This window comes from Myotis lucifugus, unplaced genomic scaffold (genome assembly GCF_000147115.1).
Source record: "Myotis lucifugus unplaced genomic scaffold, Myoluc2.0 scaffold_313, whole genome shotgun sequence".
Lineage (NCBI taxonomy): Eukaryota > Metazoa > Chordata > Mammalia > Chiroptera > Vespertilionidae > Myotis > Myotis lucifugus.
In genome coordinates this window covers 897,485-918,962 of record NW_005871361.1, presented here as the reverse complement: position 1 = coordinate 918,962, position 21,478 = coordinate 897,485, and the positions used below count along the sequence as shown (strand labels likewise).

The window sequence follows — 21,478 nt, the reverse complement described above, 5'->3', positions numbered from 1 at the left end:
CTCACTTGCTCTGGGGGGAGTCTAAATTGGAAAGCACTTTGTAAAGCTCTTTGAGAATATTTACTAAAGATGGACATATGCATAATCTGTAACTCATTAGTTCAGGTTCTAGGTATATCTACAACAAAATTGCATACATATGTTCATTGAAAATACATACAAGAACATTGGTAGCAATGCTCTTATTCATAATGGCCCCACACTGGAAGTAACCCAAATTCCCATCAACAGTAAAAAGGATAAATAAATTGTAACACATTCATACAATAGACTAGGAAAGAACTGTTGTTTTACCTAATATATGATGAATCTTACAAACATAATGAATGAAAGAAGCCAGACACAAAAGAGAATACAGTGAATCCTTTCATTTTTGCAAATTTCAAAAAAAACAAGCAAAATAACCCTCTGGTTTTAGAAGTCAGAATAGTGGTTACCAATTTGGGGGGCAGGAGATTTTTTTGGGTGTTGGTATTTCTTGTTTAGGATACTGATTAAACAGGTATTTTAACTTTGTGGAAATTGGTTGAGATGTATAATTATGCATTTTTCAACGTATTATATGACAATAAAATTTTTACTAATTTTTTAAAAAACAGTATATTCTAATTTTGAATTGATAAAAGATTCGCATTATAAAAAATACTAGAGGCCCTGTACACAAAATTTGTGCACTTGCAGGGGGCAGGTCCCTCAGCCTGGCCTGCACCCTCTCGCAGTCCAGGAGCCCTTGGGGGATGTCTGACTAATGGCCTAAGCTGTCAGTCGGACACCCTTAGCGCTGCTGCAGAGGCAAGAGAGGCTCCCACCACTGCCGCTGCACTTGCCAGCTGTGAACCCGGCTTCTGGCTGAGCAGTGCTCCCCCTATGGGAGTGCACTGACCACCAGGGGGCAGCTCCTGCATTGAGCGCCTGCACCCTGGTGGTCAGTGCGTATAGTGACCGGTCATTCCGCCATTTGGTCAATTTGCATATTAGCCTTTTATTATATAGGATAGAAGGGATATAGTATAAAAAGTCTCCTTTCTACCTCTCTCTGCTCCAGCCATCCAGTTCCCTCACTGGTAACCAGCCAGTGATATAGTATATTTGTGCATCCTTTTAGAGATATTTTTTTGGATATACAAGCAAATAAATATCTATGTAATTACACACACACACACACACCTATTCTTTTTGCATATATGGCATACCTACCCTTTTTTATATGTATGACATGTCTAAACATGTTATTCTACAGTTTGCTTTTATCATCTAATTTATTTTAAAGGTTTTTCCATATCAGTACATAAAGAAATTTCTTTTTCCTTCTTTTTTTTTTTTAAATATATTTTATTGATTTTTTACAGAGAGGAAGGGAGAGAGATAGAGAGTTAGAAACATCGATGAGAGAGAAACATCGATCAGCTGCCTCCTGCACATCTCCTACTGGGGATGTGCCCGCAACCCAGGTACATGCCCTTGACCGGAATCGAACCTGGGACCCTTCAGTCCGCAGGCCAACGCTCTATCCACTGAGCCAAACCGGTTTCGGCTCTTTTTCCTTCTTACAGCTGCATAATGTGCTTGTAAATGGGTGTTCCATGATTTATTTAACAAGTTCCCCCTCTTGATGGGCATTTATGTAGGTTTGATTATTTCTAGTTGAGAAACTTTCTTGATGGAAGGTGAGTCTCAAGACAAGTTAATTGTAGAAGATAGTCACTGTATTCATCTTAAAGTAATGCCAGCAATATTCCCTTGCCTTTCATTGGCTGATGTCACAGCCCAGACTGGCAAGGGAAGCTGCCCATTCCTTTCCAGGAGAACTTCATTTTGTAGGTACAGTAACCTGAGAAAAAAATGGTAAATTTATATGAAAGATTAATTTTTAAAAAAAAATTTTGTAAAGTTAGAATTTCTCATATAATAGTTTGATTTATCTTCTTTCTCTTTTTGTTTTCTGTTTAGCCCAAGAAGAAGAAGAGAACAGTGGAATTGAGAGCCATTAATTTGGGGACAGATTACGAATATGGGGTTTTGAACATTCACATGACTTCATATGACATGGCCCTGGCAGAGAGTTATGCCCAATATGTTCACAACCTCTGCAACCATCTCTCCATTAAAGTGGAGGAAAGGTATGAAGGCTGTCTTTGTATGAAATATTCTTGGTGTGGGTAGCATGCTCTGCTTTGTTGTTGATAAATGAGGTTTTGAGATATAATTTACATGTGGTAAAATTCACCCTTTTTAGATATACTTTGCCACAATCAAAATATAAAAGTTTTATTAACCCCAAAAGTTTCCTGGTGCCCAGGTATAGTCAATCTCCTCCCCTTTCTTTCCCTTTCACATCCTTGGCAACTACCAATTGATTTTCTGTCCCTGTTGTACATCATGTAAGTAGAATCATACAATATGCAGCTGTTTGGCCTCTTTCACTTGCCATAATGTGTTTAAAATTTATCCATGTTTTTGTAAGTATTTTATTACTCAGCAGTATTCCATTAAATGGTGATTTTAATTCACCAGTTGATATACTTTTGGATTGTCTCCAGTTTGTTGGTAATTATTAACAAAGCTGCCGTAATCATTCTCATACATGTTTTGTGGGTCATATGTCTTCTTTTCTCCTGGATAATTACCTAAGATTGGGATTTAGGGATTGTATAGTGAATGTATGTTTAACTTTGTAAGATACCGCCAAACTGGTTTCTAAACTAGATACACCATTTTGTATTCCCACCAGCAACATATGAGAGTTCCAGTAACTCCTTATTCTGGTCAGTACTTGGTATTGTCAAATTTTTTAAAAGGTATTCTAATACATACATACTGGTATGTCACAGTGGTTTTAATTTTCACTTCCCTAATAAATAAATGATGTTGAGCATCTTTTCATGGGCTCATTTACCTTCCGTATATCTTCTTTGATGATGTGTCCAAATCTTTTGTCTACTTTTAAAATTGGGTTGTTTTTTATTACTGAATTATTAAAGTTTTTACAATCTGTTTTTGGATACCAGTTCTTTTTCAGTATGTGTTCTGCAAATATTTTCTCCCAGTCTATGGCTTATCTTGTTACCTTTTTATCTGAGTCTTTTAGAGAGCAGGAGTTTAAGTTTGATGAAGTTCAATTTATCAGTTTTTTCTCTTATTGTTCATGCTTTTGGTATCAGATCTAAGAAATCTTTGCCTAATCCAACATCACAAAGATATTCTCCTATGTTTTTTGGTAGAAGTTCTATATTTTTGTATATGGTGTGAGATATGGGTCAAAGTTCTTTTTTTTTTTTAAATATACATATCCAATTGTTCAAATACCATTTGTTAAAAAGATTTTCTTTCTCCATTGATTTGTCTTAACATCTTCTGAAAGTCAATTAACCATGTATGTTTAGATCTATTTCTATTCTCTATTACATTGCCAATACCACAATATCTTGATTACGGTAGCTTGATTACTGAACTAAAACTTCATTCTTATTTTTCAAAATTATTCTGGCTATTCTAGGTTTTTCATAAACATTTTAGAACTAGTTTGTTGATTTCTACAGAAAAGAGCCTGATGGAATTTTGTTAGGATTGTGTTGAATCTGTAGATAAATTTGAGGAGAATTGACATTTTATCTATTTTAATTCCTTTGATTCATTAAGATGGTATATGTCCCCATTTATTTAGGTATTCTTTGCTTGCTCTGCTCTTCATTTACTCTTTGGATTTGTTGGAAAACTGTAGGAGAGGAGAACTAACATTTACTCACTATCTGCTCCAGGCCAGGCACTTTACATAACTTACCTCAGTGTTTCAGAAAATGTGGGATGCCCTTTTAAATTCTCATTCAACTTAATATGTCAAGGATAAATTCTTTGTGTGGTTCCGGTATGTTCTTAACACCACTCTAACACTTCCTAATCTTTATAACAGAGAGGCAACCTCTGGTTCGTGTCTTTGGCTACCAATAGAATTTAGCTAGAATTTTATAACATTGTTTTGTTTTCATTGTATTTATTTTTAACTTACTTTCTACTTATGACAGCTGATACTGGTTTTCCATTTGTAGTAGGAACATAATTTACATTCAGTAAAAATTCACCATTTCAGTGATCAATTTCTGAGTTTTGACAAATACACACAGTAGAGAGTAAATACCATCATAATCAAGATATAGAACATTTTCATCATCCCAAGAAGTTCCCTCCCCCTACCCCCAGTCCCTGGCAAATACAGATCTGTTTTCTGTCCCTATAGTTTTTGCCTTTTCCAGAATGTAATATTAATGAAATCATACAGTATTTTTCTTTCTGTGTTCTTTATTTCTTCACTTAAGATAATGTATTTGAGATTTATGCATGTATTGCCAGTGTCAAATTGTTTGTTCCTTTTTGTTGCTGATAAGCATTTCATTGACTATATGTATGTTTATCCATTCACCAGCTGAAGAACATTTGTGTTGTTTTCAGTTTGGGGCAATTGTGAATAAAGCCACTTTAAACATGTACAGGTTTTTGTGAGAACTTAAGTTTTCATTTCTCTAGGAGTATGATTGTGGGGTCAAATGGTTAAGTGTAATTTATGTTTACATTTATAAGAAACTGCCAAACTGTTTGCCAAATTGGCTATACCATTTTTTTCCTCATCAGCAACATGAGTTCCAGTTGTTCCACATCTCAAGTTTCTTTTTCAAATTAATTTTAAGTGTGTTGACTTAAAGAAAAATATTTAATAAATAATACTTGGGGTGGTTTGCCATTGTGACAAGGTAGTACATGGCACAATATATGGATATGGCAAAAATTATACTCTTTCTCACTTGACAGATATTAATATACTAGAGGCCCATTGCACGAAGATTCGTGCAATAGGCCTTCTTTCCCCTGGCTGCCAGCACCAGTTTTCCTATGGCACCCGGGACCCAGACCTTCACTCTGGCCACTGCCTTCCATCTTCGCTCTGGACACAGTCTTCGCTGCGGCTGGAGCCTTCAGTCTTTGCTCCTCGCTCTGACCGGAGTCTTCAGTCTCCAGCCAGAGCTGTTCCTGTAGCTCCTTCCGCCCCCCACCCTCCCCGTCATAGCTTGATCGCTGCTTTGCCTGCAGACTTCGCCAACGGGCTCCTGGGTCCCAGGGGGCTGCCTTGCCTGCAGCCCGGCTTTCCGATCACGATTACAATCACGGGCGGCAGGCAAGGCGGCTCCTGGGTCCCGGGGGGCCGCCTTGCCTGCGGCCTGGCTTTCCGGCGGCTCCTGGGGTCACACACGGGGGCCTGGATGGCGGCTCCCGGTGTCCCGCCCTGCCTGCAGTATGCAAATTAGCCGCCATCTTTGTTGGCGGTTAATTTGCATATCACGCTGATCAGCCAATGGCGATGGTAGCGAAGGTACGGTTAATTACCATGTTTGTCTATTATTAGATAGGATTCTCATTGTACAGATGAAGAAACCAAGTCTCAGAATAGCCAAAAGTCACAGAACTAGTAAATTGCCTGGATTTAACCTAGTTCTGCCTGACTCCAGTATTTTTAATTCTATAGGATCTTTTTTAAAATATATGTTTTTATTGATTTCAGAGAGAGGAAGGGAGTGGGAGAGATAGAAACATCAATCAGAGAGAAACATCGATCAGCTGCCTTCTTCATGCCCCCTACTAGAGATCGAGCCCACAACCAGGGCATGTGCCTGACTGGGAATTGAACCAGCAACCTCATGGTGCATGGGATGATGCTCAACCAACTGAGCCACACCAGCCGGGCTATAGGGTCTTATTTTAAGTCATTAAGCCAAATATGAACTTTTGAACCTTTATAACTTAGAGTATAATTGCGCTAAATGTGCTATTTGGAAGACTGTATAATAAGGTGTGATTTTATCTCTCACAGCAGATAGTACTTCAATTGTGTTAGGCCTAAAGATATGCTTTATCTATTTCTGATGCCCCAGAGAGTCAGTTGTTCTTTCAGCACTTGACACGCACCTCTGTCATGTCACTTAGTGCTTTGGGCTGTAATCGTCTATTCATGTGTCAGCTCCTCTCCCCACTGACTAGATGGGGACTGTGTTCTTTATTTCTTCAGCACCTAGACCAGGGCCTGCCTGCCACATGGGGAACGTTAAGCCATTGTTGCAAGAATGACAGGTTCTTCAATATGACTATACAATCCAGCTGTATGGTATACATTTCCTAAAGTGTAATGACAGTGCTTTCAATTAATTGATTAAAATCTATTGATTGAGCCCTTTCTTGCTCATGTGATAAGCACTGTACTAGATATTTTAACTGGATGATACTAAGGTGAATGTTCCTGATTTCAGGGATTATATGTACATGTGTGTGTGCACACAAGCACACAGAAATAATTTTAACATAATGTGGAACATGGTAAGTGAAAGTTAAAGTACAGTTCCAGTTCAAGAAGCAGAATAGTATAACAATTTAGAGCAATACCTTTCAAAGTAGCACTGCACGAAGATATCAGAAGCTTATGCCAAAATGTGCATTCATGCTTTGCTTCCTTCATCAAAAAAGTCTTGCGCCCTAACCGGTTTGGCTCAGTGGATAAGAGCGGCGGCCTGCGGACTCAAGGGTCCCAGGTTCGATTCTGGTCAAGGGCATGTACCTTGGCTACGGCACATCCCCAGTGGGGATATGCAGGAGGCAGCTGATCCATGTTTCTCTCTCATGGATGTTTCTAACTCTCTATCCCTCTCCCTTCCTCTCTGTAAAAAATCAATAAAATATATTAAAAAAAAAAAAAGTCTTGCTATTGAAAAAAAAAATGGTTGGCTGAGTTAAATAGTGTGTTTAGTGACTGTTGCATGCTCCTTATCTTTTCCTGGACTGATACCATGCAGTTTGCTCACCAGCACCTTGTCTCTGGACCACACTTTGAGTAACAGAGTACCAATTCTGGAATCAAACTATCTGATTTAAATTCAAGTTGTACCAGTTATTGGCAATATGACCTTGGGAAATTCTGAACCTCAGTTATCTCTTCTTTATAAATGGGATGATAATTTTCTTATTTCTCTGAGTTCTGAAAATTAAATAAAATAGTATATGATAGCATTTAGCAGAGAATGACATATTGCAACGTTCTAAATAATAATAATTAATGAAGAGATTTTTTTTCGCTGTAACCAGTTTGGCTCAGTGGATAGAGCATTGGCCTGCGGACTGAAGGGTCCCAGGTTCGATTCCAGTCAAGGGCATGTACCTTGGTTGCGGGCATGTCCCCAGTAGGGGTTGTGCAAGAGGCAGCTGATCGATGTTTCTCTCTCATCGATGTTTCTAACTCTCTATCTCTCTCCCTTCCTCTCTGTAAAAAAATCAATAAAAATATATTTTTTAAAAAAAGATTTTTTTTTTCCCAGCTGGCAGGGATTAGGGGTAGCTTCTCAGAGGTTGTGGTAGCAAAGAAACATTAAATTTCATTTACACAGTGTTATCTTACCTACAGTGAATCAACTCCCTGGAGTAGTGTTTTAAATTTTCAGGACTTTTTAAAAGGTGCTGTTTTTAAAACCCAGCTGTAGCCCTAGGCATTTTGGCTCAGTAGATAGAGCGTCAGCCTGCGGACCTAAGGGTCCTAGGTACAATTCTGGTCAGGAGCACGTACTTTGGTTGTAGGCTTCTCCCCAGCCTGGGCCCTGGTCAGGGCTTGTGCAGGAGGCAACCAGTCGATATGTTTCTCTCACATCAGTATTTCTCTCTTTTCTTCTCATTTCCACTCTCTCTAAAAATCAATGGAAAAATACCCTCGGGTGAGGATTAAAAAAATAAAAAGAATAAAACCCGCCCAGCCGGGTGTAGCTCAGCGGTAGAGCGTCGACCTAGGAACCAAGAGGTCACCAGTTCGATTCCCGGTCAGGGCATATGCCCAGGTTGCGGGCTTGATCCCCAGTGGGGGCGTGCAGGAGGCAGCCAATCAATGATTCGCTCTCATCATTGATGTTTCTATCTCTCTCTCCCTCTCCCTTCCTCTCTGAAATCAATAAAAATATATTTTAAAAAAAGAATAAAACCCAGCTGTGGAAAACTCTGGCTGTATTTGGGTAAAGGCAGGAGGGCAGTAGCATTTGTTGAGCTACCGTCAGCCAGCCACTCTGATAAGTACTTTTTTATATATTCTTAATTCAAACAAGCACTTTGTACATAGTGAATCAAAGCTCAACTCTGGAGCCAAACCATCCAGGTTTTACTTATGCTCTGCCATATTCTTCTTCTTCTTTTTTTTCAATATGTTTTTATTGATTTGAGAGAGAGGGGGAGGGGAGAAAGAGAAAGAGAGAAACATCAATTGGCTGCCTCCTATATGCCCCCTCCTGGGGATTGAGCCTGAAACCCAGGCATGTGCCTTGACTGGAAATCGAACCAGCTACCTTTTGGTGCATGGGACAACACTCAACCAACTGAGCTATATGAGCCAGGGCTACCATATTCTTATTGTCTGACACTGGGCAGTTTACTTAACCTCTTTGTGTCTTAGTTTCCTCACCTATGAAATGGAGTTAAAGTACCTACCTAAAAAGACTATAGTAAAAATTAAGGGAGTTGATATATTTAAAGTGCTTACAACAGTTCCCAGCAACTCTTGGCTGCTATTATTATTATTATTATTATTATTATTGGCCCGGTGCACGAAATTTGTGCACGGGTGTGTGTGTGTCCCTCAGCCCAGCCTGCACCCTCTCTATTCTGGGACATCCCTCTCACAATCCAGGATTGCTGGCTCCCAACCATTCGCCTGCCTGTCTGCCTGATTGTCCCTAACCACTCCCCTGCCAGCCTGATCAACGCCTAACTGCTCCCCTGCCGGCCCGATTGCCCCTAACTGCCCTCCCCTGCCAGCCTGGTTACCCCTAACTGTCCTCCCCTGTAGGCCTGGTTGTCCCCAACTGCCCTCCCCTGAAGGCCTGGTCGCCCCCACCTGCCCTCCCCTGCAGGCCCAGTCACCCCTAACTGCCCTCCCTTGCCAGCCTAGTCGCCCCTAACTGCCCTCCCTTGCAGGCCTGGTCACCCCCAACTTCCCTCTCCTGCTGGCCCGGTCACCCCTAACTTCCCTCCCTTGCCAGCCTGGTTGCTCCTAATGCCCTCCCCTGCCAGGCCGATTTCCCCTAACTGCCCTCCCCTGCCGGCCTGGTTGCCCCTAACTGCCCTCCCCTGCAGGCCTGGTTGCCCCCAACTGCACTCCTCTGCAGGCCTGGGTCCCCCCCAACTGCCCTCCCCTGCAGGCCTGGTTCCCCCAAATTGCCCTCCCCTGTAGGGCTGGTTCCCCCCAACTGCCCTCCCCTGCTGGCCATCTTGTGTCCACATGGGAGCGGCCATCTTGTGTGTTGAAGTGATGGTCAATTTGCATATTACTTTCATTATATGGGATAATTAATTAATTACTAAAGCTTGCCTATGGTCATCTTGCTTAATAATAGACAAACATGTAAATTGACCGTCCCTCTGCTACGCTCACCAGCCAATCAGGAGAGTATGCAAATTAACCCAACAAAGATGGCGGTTAATTTGCATACGTAGGCGCAAAGTGGCGGAGCAAAGACTGAAGGTTCCGGCGGAGCAGCGAAGACTGAAGGCTCCGGGCCCGAGCAGCGAAGGCCTGGGTCCGGGTGCAGGAGGAAAACCAGTGCCGGCAGCCAGGGGAAGGGAAGGCCTATTGCACGAATCTCTTCATGCAACGGGCCTCTAGTATACCTAATAAATGGCAAGATCTGGATTTGAACCCACTTTTTTTTCCCTCCAAATTCTCAATTCCTCCTAACTAGTACTCCACACAGCTTTCATTGTGATGTTTCTCGAATGGAAGTAAGATCATGTTACTCCCATACGTAAATTCCTTCCATGGTTTCCCATTCCTTTAGGATCAAATTAAAGGTCCTCACATGGCTTATACCAACTGTCCCAGGGTGTCTGGGCTTGCCTCTCTTGCTTTAACTCATACTTCCTTCTCCCTTTCCCTCCAATTACACTAGCTTTGTTTTTGCCCCTTCCCACCCAAGGACCTTTGCATATGCTCTCCAGAGCTTATACTACTCTTTCCCCTTCACCTAACTCCTGCTTTTTCCTTAGGTTTCATCTTGAATGTCACTTCTTTAGAGAAACTCTTAAATTAGTTTCTATATTATATCTTTAGTAGAAGTGAAGGTTACTTAGCTTCCCTTTCATAGCAGTCATTCCTTATCCTTGTAATTACTTGACTTTTATTAGTCTTCCTTATTAGACTCTAAGATCCATAAGGCAAGGATTGTTTCTGTCTCCATCAGCTCTCTGTCTAATAATCCTAAGACCTTGCCTAGTACCTGACACATAGTAGGCAATGAATAAATATTCGTTGATTTGGACTGAGTTCCAATAGGCATGGGCATGATTCCTAGAACAGCAAAATGAATGATGTGCTTTTTTTTTTTTTTTTTTTTTGCCTCTTCCTGACTCTTTGCTCCAAATAGCACAGAGCATAAAGAGATATTTATTTTCAGCAACTCTCTTCTCTGCATTGATTGAGGTTTTTAGACCACTGTATGGTTAGGCATTCTCACTGCCCAGCTTTTCAGAGATGAAATAATTTTTTCTTTTGACTTTCATTTCATCATGATCCATTTTCCTCTGGGTGTGTGGGGTAGTGCTTGACCTTGAGGGGGAATTGGGCAAAGGAGCAGTGTGCTGGCTTTTGTTCTATAAATGGTCTGCTTTGCTATAGCTGCAACTAACCTAGAAGAGGAGAGGAAGGGGCCTCGCATGCAGGTCCCTTAACTTGCCTGCCTCCCTTGCTGAGCAGTTGCCTGGAGAGATGGAAATATGACTCATCTGGGAGCAGCTTTCAAGCCTAAACCTGATCCTAGCCCCTGTGCTCTTTGGAGAGGAACAGCATCACCCAGCACCACTCTCTTAAAGGCTACTCTTACTTTTTTGTTTAAGTCCACTTACATTGTTTAAAATGGAGGTATATCTTATAATTAATTAATATAAGTAGAGTCCACAGATTCTAAGTTCCCTAGCACCCCAGCCGGCTCCCTTCTGCCCTGTCTTAGGCAGTATTCCTAAAAGGTAACATTATTTTATCTTGATAAGTTGACTCTTGAAATTGTTATTTCATTTCTTCCCTTCTGTTTTTACTATGTGATTATTTAAGCAATGTTTATTATAGAATATCTGGAAAGTATAGAAATGAATGGAAAATTATACTCTTACTACTCAAAGGCCTATTCTACTTTAATGACCAGAGTTCCTAGTATTTCCTTATCAAACTATGTCTGGCTTTTCTGTTGGTTCTCTTTGAGAGCCTCTCATGTCTCCTTGCCTTTAGATAACTGCTGCACTTTTGGGGGCAAACAACTCTGTTCATTCTTTACATCTTGATACTGCTTCATCTATGAAGCCTTCCCTGATCCCCACTTCTCTTCCTCTTGTCCCTATAATATTTGGTACACCCCTGTTATTGTCTCTGTCTTACTGTGGTGAAGATGTTCATCTACTTACCTGACTGTACAAAACACTCTTAGTGAACTCCTTTTAAGCACAAGCTACATAATGCCCACCAGAGTGCCTAGGACAGAGGAGGCTCTCGGTAAGTGTTTATTAAATGAATGGATGAATAAATAAGCAAATCAATGAAATCTTAGTAAAATAAGTGTTGAAGGATAAAATGTATGCTCAGTAGCAGGAATGGACAACTCCCTTTAGTCTTATCTGCAGAATGTCAAAAAGGAAAAATAGCATGTTTTACATTCCTGAAAGCTTTTACATAGTTATTTTACTTGATCTTCCATAACAACTCTATGAACGTGTCATTTTATTTTCTATATGGGTACTATCAAATTTGAATTGGAAGAGGAGATCAGAGATTGTGCTGAAACGTGGGAGGGGATGTTATTTAGGGAGGCTGCCTGGAAGAATTTGCAATACCTAGCATTTACTCACTGTTTATAGAGCAAGGGAACTGGCATTTGTAGGCACAGTAAATCAGGCAAATAATAACTAGTTTAATCATTTAACCATTGCAACAACCCTATAATTAGTTATTATTATCCTCATCTTAGAGCTGAAGAATCTGAGACTCAGAAAGCTGAATTAATTTGTCCAAGGTCAAATAGGTAATAAGTAGGAGAGCCAACATTTAAATCTAGGACTGACTGTCATGTCTCTAATCAATTTTCCATTACACCAAACTTCCTTTTGTAGCAGTCCATCTGTAGAGGACCATGCCCCCCTGCTTTTTTAAAATATATTTTTTATTGATTTTTTACAGAGAGGAAGGGAGAGGGATAGAGAGTTAGAAACATCGATGAGAAAGAAACATCGATCAGCTGCCTCTTGCATACCCCCGACTGGGGATGTGCCCGCAACCAAGGTACATGCCCTTGGCCGGAATCGAACCTGGGACCCTTCAGTCCGCAGGCCGATGCTCCATCCACTGAGCCAAACTGGTCAGGGCACCCCCCTGCTTTTAATTAATGAAGCTTTTTGTGGCATGAAAATTCAGAAATGCTACTGTTATTATTATTCCATTTATCTTTAGTTTGATGAACCATATTTCTGTTTAGCCATCAGTCCTATCAGACCTAATCCTCACAAAATCTATTGCTATAAGCCTAGATTGTAATCCTCTTCTCAGAGGGGGGAGTGACTCACCTTAGTAAATATTGAGTAAGTGGCAGGGCCAACATTTGACCCCAAGTCCAGTGCTCTTTCCACTGTAGCATGTAGATCTGCTGAAGCTGATTATAGCGAGCACAGACTCTACAGTGGTTCTCAACTAGGGGACATTTAACAATGTCTGGAGATAATTTTGATTGTCACCACTTGGGGGGTACTACTGGTCAAAGATGTCAGTAGTGCTAAGGTTGAGAAATCCTGCTCTAAAACAATTGGGTTTCAGGCCTCATTTCTCCAGAAGAGGGGAACTACCCAAAGTTATCCTCCAAAGCATACCCAGTGATTCTTTTAGAATTGGCTATTCTCTAGTAGCAGAAAATACTTATTAAACATCAAGTATTATTCAGTGTTATATTAGGCAAGATTGCGGATGCAGAAAAGTATTTGACATCATCTGTCGCTTCAGGAAGTTTAGAGACTTCTGGAGGAGGCTTAAGAGGATCTGATTACTTTGCCCTGGCTGCAGATAACAGCCCTGGATTCCAGGAGCTCTGCATGCGCTAGTGGCTGTACTCAGGGACTACCCTGACTGAGTGGTGCTGCTGGCTTAAGGGGACCCTCGCCATAGCTGACTCTTTCTTCCCACAGTTATGCGATGCCCACCAAAACCATGGAGGTGTTGCAGCTACAGGAGCAGGGCAGTAAAATGTTTGTGGATGCAATTCTTACCACCCATGAGCGAGTAGTTCAGGTAAGTATTCTGGGAGAAATTTGAAATGTATTTGCCTCTCCTGGTTCTTCTCTGTACATTACTCCTCCTTCTACCAAGCCCGTCTCTTCCTCTAGCCTGCCCCTTGAATGATGATGTTCTGCAGGTTTCAGTTCTTGATCCCTCCATCTCTCCTTATGTAATCCCTTTCCTCTATGCAATCTCATTCATTCGCCTGACCTTAGTAACCGTCATTATATATCGACAATGCCTAGATCTACAGTCTTGATCTCTAGGTTAAGCTTCAAATCTGATATCCATTTGTCTACTGGACTTCTCCATGGGATGTCCCACAGGTGCCCTGCACTCAATGCTTATAAACTAATTGTAGAGGAACTGTTCCTCTGTCTCTAGAATCTTCTTCACCTTTGAGCCTAATGCTTGATCCTTCTTTGCTCTCTGGTATCCATTCATTCACCAAATTCTAAAGCTTCTACCCCCCAAAATCTTTTAGATTCATCAACTTTGCTTTACTTTCATATGTCATTTTCCTGCTTAAAACCCCTCAGTTGCTTCCCTTTAGCTCTAGCAGTGGTTCTCTGTCATTTTATTGCAGAGACAGATGGGTGACAACCACACTATCATGAAAGTGCCCAGAGCTATTATTAAAAATTCACAGTTAACATTACCCCCATTTTTTTACATCTTTATTGAGTTTTATTCCCATGCAATACAATTTACTCACTTAAAATGTACAATTAAATGGGTTTTAATATATTCAGAATTGTGCAACCATCACCACAGTCAATATTAGAACATTTTCATCAACCCCAAAAGAAACTCTGAACCCATTAATAGTCATTCCTCTTCCCCATTCCCTTGACTCCTAGCAACCACTCATCTACTTTCTGCCTTTATGGTTTTACCTCTTCTGGATATTTCATTTAAATAGAATTCTACAATATATGGTCTTTATGTCCAATTTCTTTCACTTAGCATACTGTTTTCAAGGTTCATCCATGTTGTAGCATGTATTATTACTTCCTTCCTTTTTACCAGTATTGCCAAATAATATTCCAATGGATATCACTTCTTTTTTATCCACTCAAGAAACATGTCAGCAAGGTAATGAATGTTAAGGCAGTAATACCTTAAATCTATGTTAATTTTTAAAATAATTAAAGTACTTAAAATCTTTGTTTCTTTAAATATTATAAGAAATAAATTATTTGAGATATATCTTATGACAGATCTGACTTGCCACTGAAGGCTGTAGGATCAAATTTGAACTCTTTAGATTAGCATCTAACTGCCTTCATTATTCTCTTGCTTTTCTTTATACTCCATTCCAGCTACACATGGAACTAATTTTAATTCCCTAGTAATGTGCTGTGCCTCCACATTTTACTGAATATTACTTCCTCTGCCTTGAAAACTCCCACTACTGTTGAATTCTCTAGTTTACTCCTGTTTTTCTTCAAGACTCCATCTAGAAGCTTCTTTGACCTCCCCTGATTAATTTAGGTAGGTACTTCTCTAGTGGGTTTCTGTAGCCCCCTTCATACCCTTCTACCACATTTCTGATTCACCTCTGAATTCTTAGCACAGGATCTGACACCAGGGTCCTGGTCTGTATGGGTTAACTTGAATTGACTCAGAAAGTCATCCTGGATTTGTTAATTTCTTTGGTCCAGCTATGCCATCCATTGCCTACAGGAGCAGGTATTGGACATGACCTTCTCAGCAAAGCAGACACCCTGGCAGAGAAATCCTGTAGAGACTGGGCTCTGAAACCAGCTCTGGGTGATAATCCTTCACCCAAGGCGGCCGTCTAGCTCTGCTGGAGCTGACAGTTGAGCCCATGCTGTGTCTCCCACTCGCCTAGCTTTCAGCACCTCTTTTTCTCTTTTTCTTAATCCTCACCCGAGGATGTTTTCTCCATTGATATTTTTAGAGAGAATGGAAGGGAGGGGGAGAAACAGAGAGAGAGGTACATCAACTGGTTGCCTCCCACATGCACCCTGACTATTGCCGGGGATCGAGCCTGCCACCACAGTATGTGCCCTGGACTGGAATCAAACCCGAGACCCTTCAGTCCACAGGCCGACACTCTAACCACCGTTTAGGACTCAGCCTCTCTCTTAGGGCATCTTTCCTTTTGCAGATAAGCGGTTTGAGTGCTACATTTGCAGAGATTTTCTTGGAAATAATCCGAAGCAATCTTCCTGAAGGAGTCAAATTGTCAGTGAAGGAGGTAGGTGCTAGTTTGAGAAGAGTCCCCCTGGTGACTCACCTGTGCTCAAAATATCTAGACTACGTGACTTTGGAAACAATAAAGAAATGTGGATAATTTAGCCCAGGTAATAATCAGGAAAAGTGTGCAGGCTGGTATTACTGTGATCAGTATTCTGGCTCTTCAGGGATGATGCCTTATGGACCACAAGCTGAAATCCATCACAGCATCCTGATGTTAGGCATGAGCCCATCACACCTCAAAATTCTCCCCCTCAGGCAGTTGTATAGCAGAAAGAGCATCATTTAAGGTCACATACAGTATAAGTAATCAGAACACAAATGGGGAAATCTATTTTATAGAAAAAGTTCTTGGATATTTGAAACTTAACTATACCCTGACTGAATATAATCAGTAAAGAATACCAGTCAGAAGGAAGTTTGCCATGGAGAACTTGGAATACCTTAGGAACTTTAGCCTCAATACTGAATATTTGGGTCTTGTTGCCAAGACGATCCGTATTATGACACAAATACATCGGGTCGTCTTAGACTGATGCCATTTGCTTCATGCAGCTCCCTTGTTCTGAGTCCATGCTTGTTAAACCTTTGCTTATTACTATAGATCTGTATATAGGGAGAAAATGTGCTGGTCATGCTGATTTGAAATAATCCAGTCCTGCATCCGTTATTTCCTATTGTTAATGGGGAATTTTGGCATTCTCTTTTTTTAAATGCTTTTATTGTGATACTTATAGAGTTTTGACAGTAATTCTTTATAAATCTGTCTTCTGTCACCATCCATATGTTCATTTAAGGCAGGGAGGAAATCCAATTCAGCTTTGAATCCATGGTACCTAATACAAGTCTGGTACATAATAGATCCTCAATAAAGCTAGTTGAATTCTGATGCATTCTCTACAGAGGTGGTAGATGGATCCTTTTTTGATGCTGTGCGTATTTGAGTAATTGAAAGCTCTGCAGTAATTCCCACTTATTTTTCTTCTCCCCAGCACACTGAAGAAGACTTCAAGGGAAGGTTCAAAGCTCGGCCAGAACTGGAAGAACTGATAGCCAAGTTGAACTAGCTCATTGCAGGCTCTTTCATGCCAGCACTGGTGACATTGAGTGCCCAGGGGAAGAGCTCTCTGAGTGGTCAAAGTTAAGCAGGTGACCCTGACCCTTGGGTATAAGTATCCAACCCCACAGCCAGGAATGCATCCTGTCCTCTGTGGAGGAGTGCTTGCCAATTGTCACCACTTTCCTTGAGCCAACCCTAGGTATCTTCCATCTAATAAAAATTTGCTGTTGATGGGTGTGTTTTGTTTTGTTTAAAGTAATTTATTGAGGTGAAATTCACATACCACAAAACTAACCATTTTAAGGTGAATAATTACATTCACAATGTTGTGCAAGCACCACCTCTATCTAGTTCCCAAACCTCATTGCCTGTTTTTGTAATAAAGGTTTATTGAAACAGAGTCCTGCTCATTCATTTATATATCATTTATGGCTGCTTTCACACTTCAATGGCAGAGTTGAGTAGTTGTAACAAACTGTAAAGCTAAAACATTTATGTGGCCCTTTATAAAAACAATCAAACCTTAATCTAAGTCATTGGTACTCAAACTTAAGTATGCATGAGGATGACCTGGAGGGCTTTTTAAAACACCAATTGCTAGACTCTACCTCCAGATTTTCTGATTTAGTAATTTGAGTGAGGGCCTAGAATTTGCATTTCTTACAAGTTTCCAGGTGATGCTGATGCTAAGGGACCCCAGTGTTTTTCTATTCTGAGTATCAATGCATTCATTCTTCTGTAGATAACAGCTATCATTTATTCAGTTAGACTCTGTGCTAGGTACTATATTAGCTCTAAAACTTATACCAGTTTTTTAGGGTGTATATGAGTGTGTATGTGGATGGGTATCTGTGTGTGTGAGTGTGAGTATACCTCACATTTGTTGAGCTTTTATAAGTGCTATGTACTATATGCAGATTATCCTTGAGGTTGATGGTATTATCTTAATTTTATAGATGGAAAAACTGAGGTTTGGAGAGATGAAGTGACTTCCTAGGGTCACACAGTTAATAGTGGCAGACCCCTCTCTCCTGTATCCCACTGCTTCTCTGAGATAGTCCTATAAGTCTGTGGGAACTCAGAGCATTCTTAGCATTTAAAAAAATGTATTGAATATATCGGGTTGACATTGGTTAATAAAACTGTTTCAAGTGTACAATTCTATAATACATCATCTGTATATTATATTGTATGTTCACCACCCAAAAAGTCTCCCTCCATCATCATTTATCCTCTTTACCCTCTTCTACCTGTCCCCACCCCACCCCCCCCTTTCCCTCTGGTAATCACCATACTGTTGTGTCTATGAGTTTTTTTGCGTGTTTTTTCTTCTTCTTAATCCCTTCAACTATTTCACCTAGACCCCCAACTCTCTTCCCCTCTGACAGCTGTTAGGTTGTTCTCTGTATCTATGAGTTTGTTTCTATTTTGTTTATTTTATTCATTAGATTCCACATATAAGTGAAATCATGATATCTATCTTTCTCTGACTGGCTTATTTCACTTAGCATAATACTCTCCAGGTCCATCATGCTGTTGGAAAAGGTTAGGTTTCCTTTCTTTTTATGGCCAAGTAGTATTTCACTGTGTAAATGTACCACCGCTTTTTAAAAAATATATGTTTTTATTGATTTTAGAGAGGAAGAGAGGGAGAGATAGAAACATCAGTGATGAGAGAGAATCATTGATTGGCTGCCTCCTACACGCCCCACACTGGGGATTGAGCCCACAATGTGGGGCATATGCCCTGACCGGGAACTGAACCATGACCTCCTGGTTCATAGGTCGATGCTCAACCACTGAGCCATGCTGGCCAGGCTAAGTTGATAATTTTGTATGGCCCGAGAGTGATGTCTTAAATACCTAAATGGCCCTTGGCAGAAAAAAAGTTCCCTATCCCTGCTCTAGACTGAGGCCAGAGGGAAATGGACTTTCCCAAGATCAAAGGGCAATGAAATCAAATGGGGTGTATGTCTCCTGCCTCTAGTATGAAGTCTCCCTCCCTGAGGCAACCTAATATAAAGAGGTAGACAAACCTGGGCTATTCCAAAGTTTCTAATTTATTAGTTTTGAGGCCTCAGGTGAGTTATTTTCATCTCATTAAACCAGTTTTCTAATCTGTAGATGGAGATAATTCCCTTTTAGGAGTTTGAGATAATGTATATAATTACCTTTTAGGAGTTTGAGATAATGTATATAATTCCCTTTTAGGAGTTTGAGATCAGTAAATGTTAGATTACCTTCCCTTCTAAACTTCTTCAGCATGCTTTTTTGAAAGATTTTTTCCCCCATTAAGATATAACTTATATATAGTCAAACACAGATTTTAAATGTATATTTGATCAGTCTTAAAAATGCAGCCACCCATGAAAACGATACTTCTATCAAGATAGAGAATATTGTGGCTGGTGTGTTCCTTTACATTCTTTTTTTTTTCCCCAGAAGCAACCATTAATCTCATTTCTATTGCCATAGATTGGTTTGGTCTAACTAGTACTATTTAAATATCACCCAGTATGTAGTCTTTTGTGTCTTACTACATTAATTTACCCTAATGTTTTATCTGTGTTGTTGCATGTATCAATAGTTCACTCCTTCAGCATACTTTTGTTTTGAATACTTCAGTCAGGGTTAAACTATGCCTAGTATTGCTGTAAAGACTAGGGGGGTAGGCAGGAGGGAAGAGAGAGGTCAGTGGATTAGGAAATCAGAATAGCTGGGTTTTAGTTTTGGCTCTATCAATACATAACCTTTGGGATAATCTGTTTTGGTCTTCATTTTACAGATGAGTTAAATGAATTTTCCAAGGTCACCCAGTTAACCAGTGACAGCCACGGATAGCCCTAGGTCAGTGATGGCGAACCTTTTGAGCTCGGCGTGTCAGCATTTTGAAAAACCCTAACTTAACTCTGGTGCCGTGTCACATATAGAAATTTTTTGATATTTGCAACCATAGTAAAACAAAGACTTATATTTTTGATATTTATTTTATATATTTAAATGCCATTTAACAAAGAAAAATCAACCAAAAAAATGAGTTCGCGTGTCACTTCTGACACGAGTGTCATAGGTTCGCCATCACTGCCCTAGGATTCAATTCCTGGTTCAGTACATATTGAGATGGTTAGAAATGGATTTCTTTGTAGATCAGTAATTTTTAAGAAGGATGGGGTCAAATGGGGAGTTTTACTAGTTACGGCCAGTAGGTTCCTCAGCTTTGTTAGTCCCTTTCCTCTGGCTGAGGATGCCTTATTTCCCCCAACAGAGCTGGAAATTGCCCACTGTGGATTCTGGAAGGGAGTTTTAGTTGCAGAGAAAGAAATGAAATCTGGATATTTTGGCCATTCAGACACCACAGCAATGCTGAGATCCCTGGTTCCCACTGTTTCTAGAATGTAAAGTACTTAAAGGAAGGAAAGCGCAGGTCTAAAACTAGACCTGCTGCAAAGGCACTGCAGACGGGGGTGGCCAATGTGTCTCATGCTTTTTTTACATGTAGTACTTTGACCTCTTTGTGCCGTTTTTGTCTCCAAATGTCTGATCTCCCTGGAAAACCTAAAATGATTCATTTAGTTCTTATAACCCCCCTGGAAAAACTTTCATTCTCAGAAATTTCAGGTTTAGGGAATCAGCTCACCATTTAGACAAAATACCCAGGCTCTGAAGAAAGAAAAGTCTGGCAACTGTACCTGAGGGAGTGAAGGTGCGAGGAATATCTTATTACTCGTCTAGTAAAACACAGTACAGGGCACCTTTCCACTGAACACAGGCCAAGTCCCCAGCCAAGGACCTTGTAGGGAAGAGCCAAATCATGAGTCTGTCCTAGGCCTACCCCAGGGGAGCCAGCTAAGAGGTCTCTGCTAAGAGGTCTCTCTATTCATCCCTCGACACCAAGCCTCTCTGCAGGGGTAGGTGGGACAGGCATGGACCACCTTAAACTCTAGCTCCATAGCTGTGGGCTGTAGAACTGAGACTAAAAAAAAAAAAAAAAAACCACACAAAAACACCGTGCCAATCTATAACACTGTGGGCATCTGCACTGGTTAATCTCCTTTTGTAAAGCACTAAAAAAAAGTACAGTAATGTTTACATAGTAAATGTGGTTACTTACTGTGTTAAGCATCATACTAGGCACCAGATGCTTGTGAAAGAGCAGAGCAGAAAACAGCATAGGCTGTAGAACAAGACACACTTGGAGTATGATCCTCAATCTGACCTGTATTTCCTCCTCTGTAAAGGTGAGTTAATGGAGTGTTAAGAGGGATTAAATGAGATACTGTAACTCAGGATAGTGACTAGCACACAAGAAAAGTGACAATAATAGCTAACATTTAGTGGTTACTTACTAGGTACCAGACACTATTCCTTCCTCCCTCCCTCCCTCCCTCTCTTTTTCTTTATTTCTTTAAATATATTTTTAATGTATTTTATTGATTTTTTACAGAGAGGAAGGGAGAGGGATAGAGAGAAACATCGATGGGAGAGAAACATCGATGAGCTGCCTCCTGCACACCTCCCACTGGGGATGTGCCCGCAACCAAGGTACATGCCCCTGACTGGAATCGAACCTGGGACCCTTCAGTCCGCAGGCCGATGCTCTACCCACTGAGCCAAACTGGCCAGGGCTTTCTCTTTCTTTTATTTAAATTTTATTTTCTTGTTTAAAGTATTACAAATAATAGTACATATGTCTCCTTTTTTCCCCATTGACCTTCCCCTGGCCTCCCCTACCCGCCGGCACATGCCCTTACCCCACCCCCCTACCCCCCAGCAGACACTGTTTCTTAGCTCTTTACTTAAGTCCTTACTTAATATCAATAGGTTTTGCAACTTTAAGCAAACAATGTATCATTAGACGAAGTTTATTATATAATAGG

General features: G+C 40.6%; 2 protein-coding genes across 2 annotated transcripts in view; one reads left to right on the top strand and one right to left on the bottom strand.

Annotated features, from left to right (window-relative positions):
* The window catches only part of MRPL48 (mitochondrial ribosomal protein L48), a 49,911-nt gene extending 32,910 nt beyond the window's left edge, over positions 1-17,001 (top strand). The window contains exons 5-8 of the mRNA XM_006100461.3: positions 1,951-2,120; positions 13,228-13,330; positions 15,453-15,542; positions 16,534-17,001. Coding sequence (XP_006100523.1) covers positions 1,951-2,120; positions 13,228-13,330; positions 15,453-15,542; positions 16,534-16,608 — 438 coding nt within the window. The 3' untranslated portion in view covers positions 16,609-17,001. The remainder of the gene's footprint in view (positions 1-1,950; positions 2,121-13,227; positions 13,331-15,452; positions 15,543-16,533) is intronic.
* The window catches only part of LOC102437434 (cytochrome c oxidase assembly factor 4 homolog, mitochondrial), a 26,409-nt gene continuing 6,430 nt past the window's right edge, over positions 1,500-21,478 (bottom strand). Inside the window, exons 3-4 of the transcript XR_002832066.1 lie at positions 20,713-20,831; positions 1,500-1,831 (exon numbers count right to left, since the gene is read on the bottom strand). The gene's annotated coding sequence lies outside the window, so the exon portion shown is untranslated. The remainder of the gene's footprint in view (positions 1,832-20,712; positions 20,832-21,478) is intronic.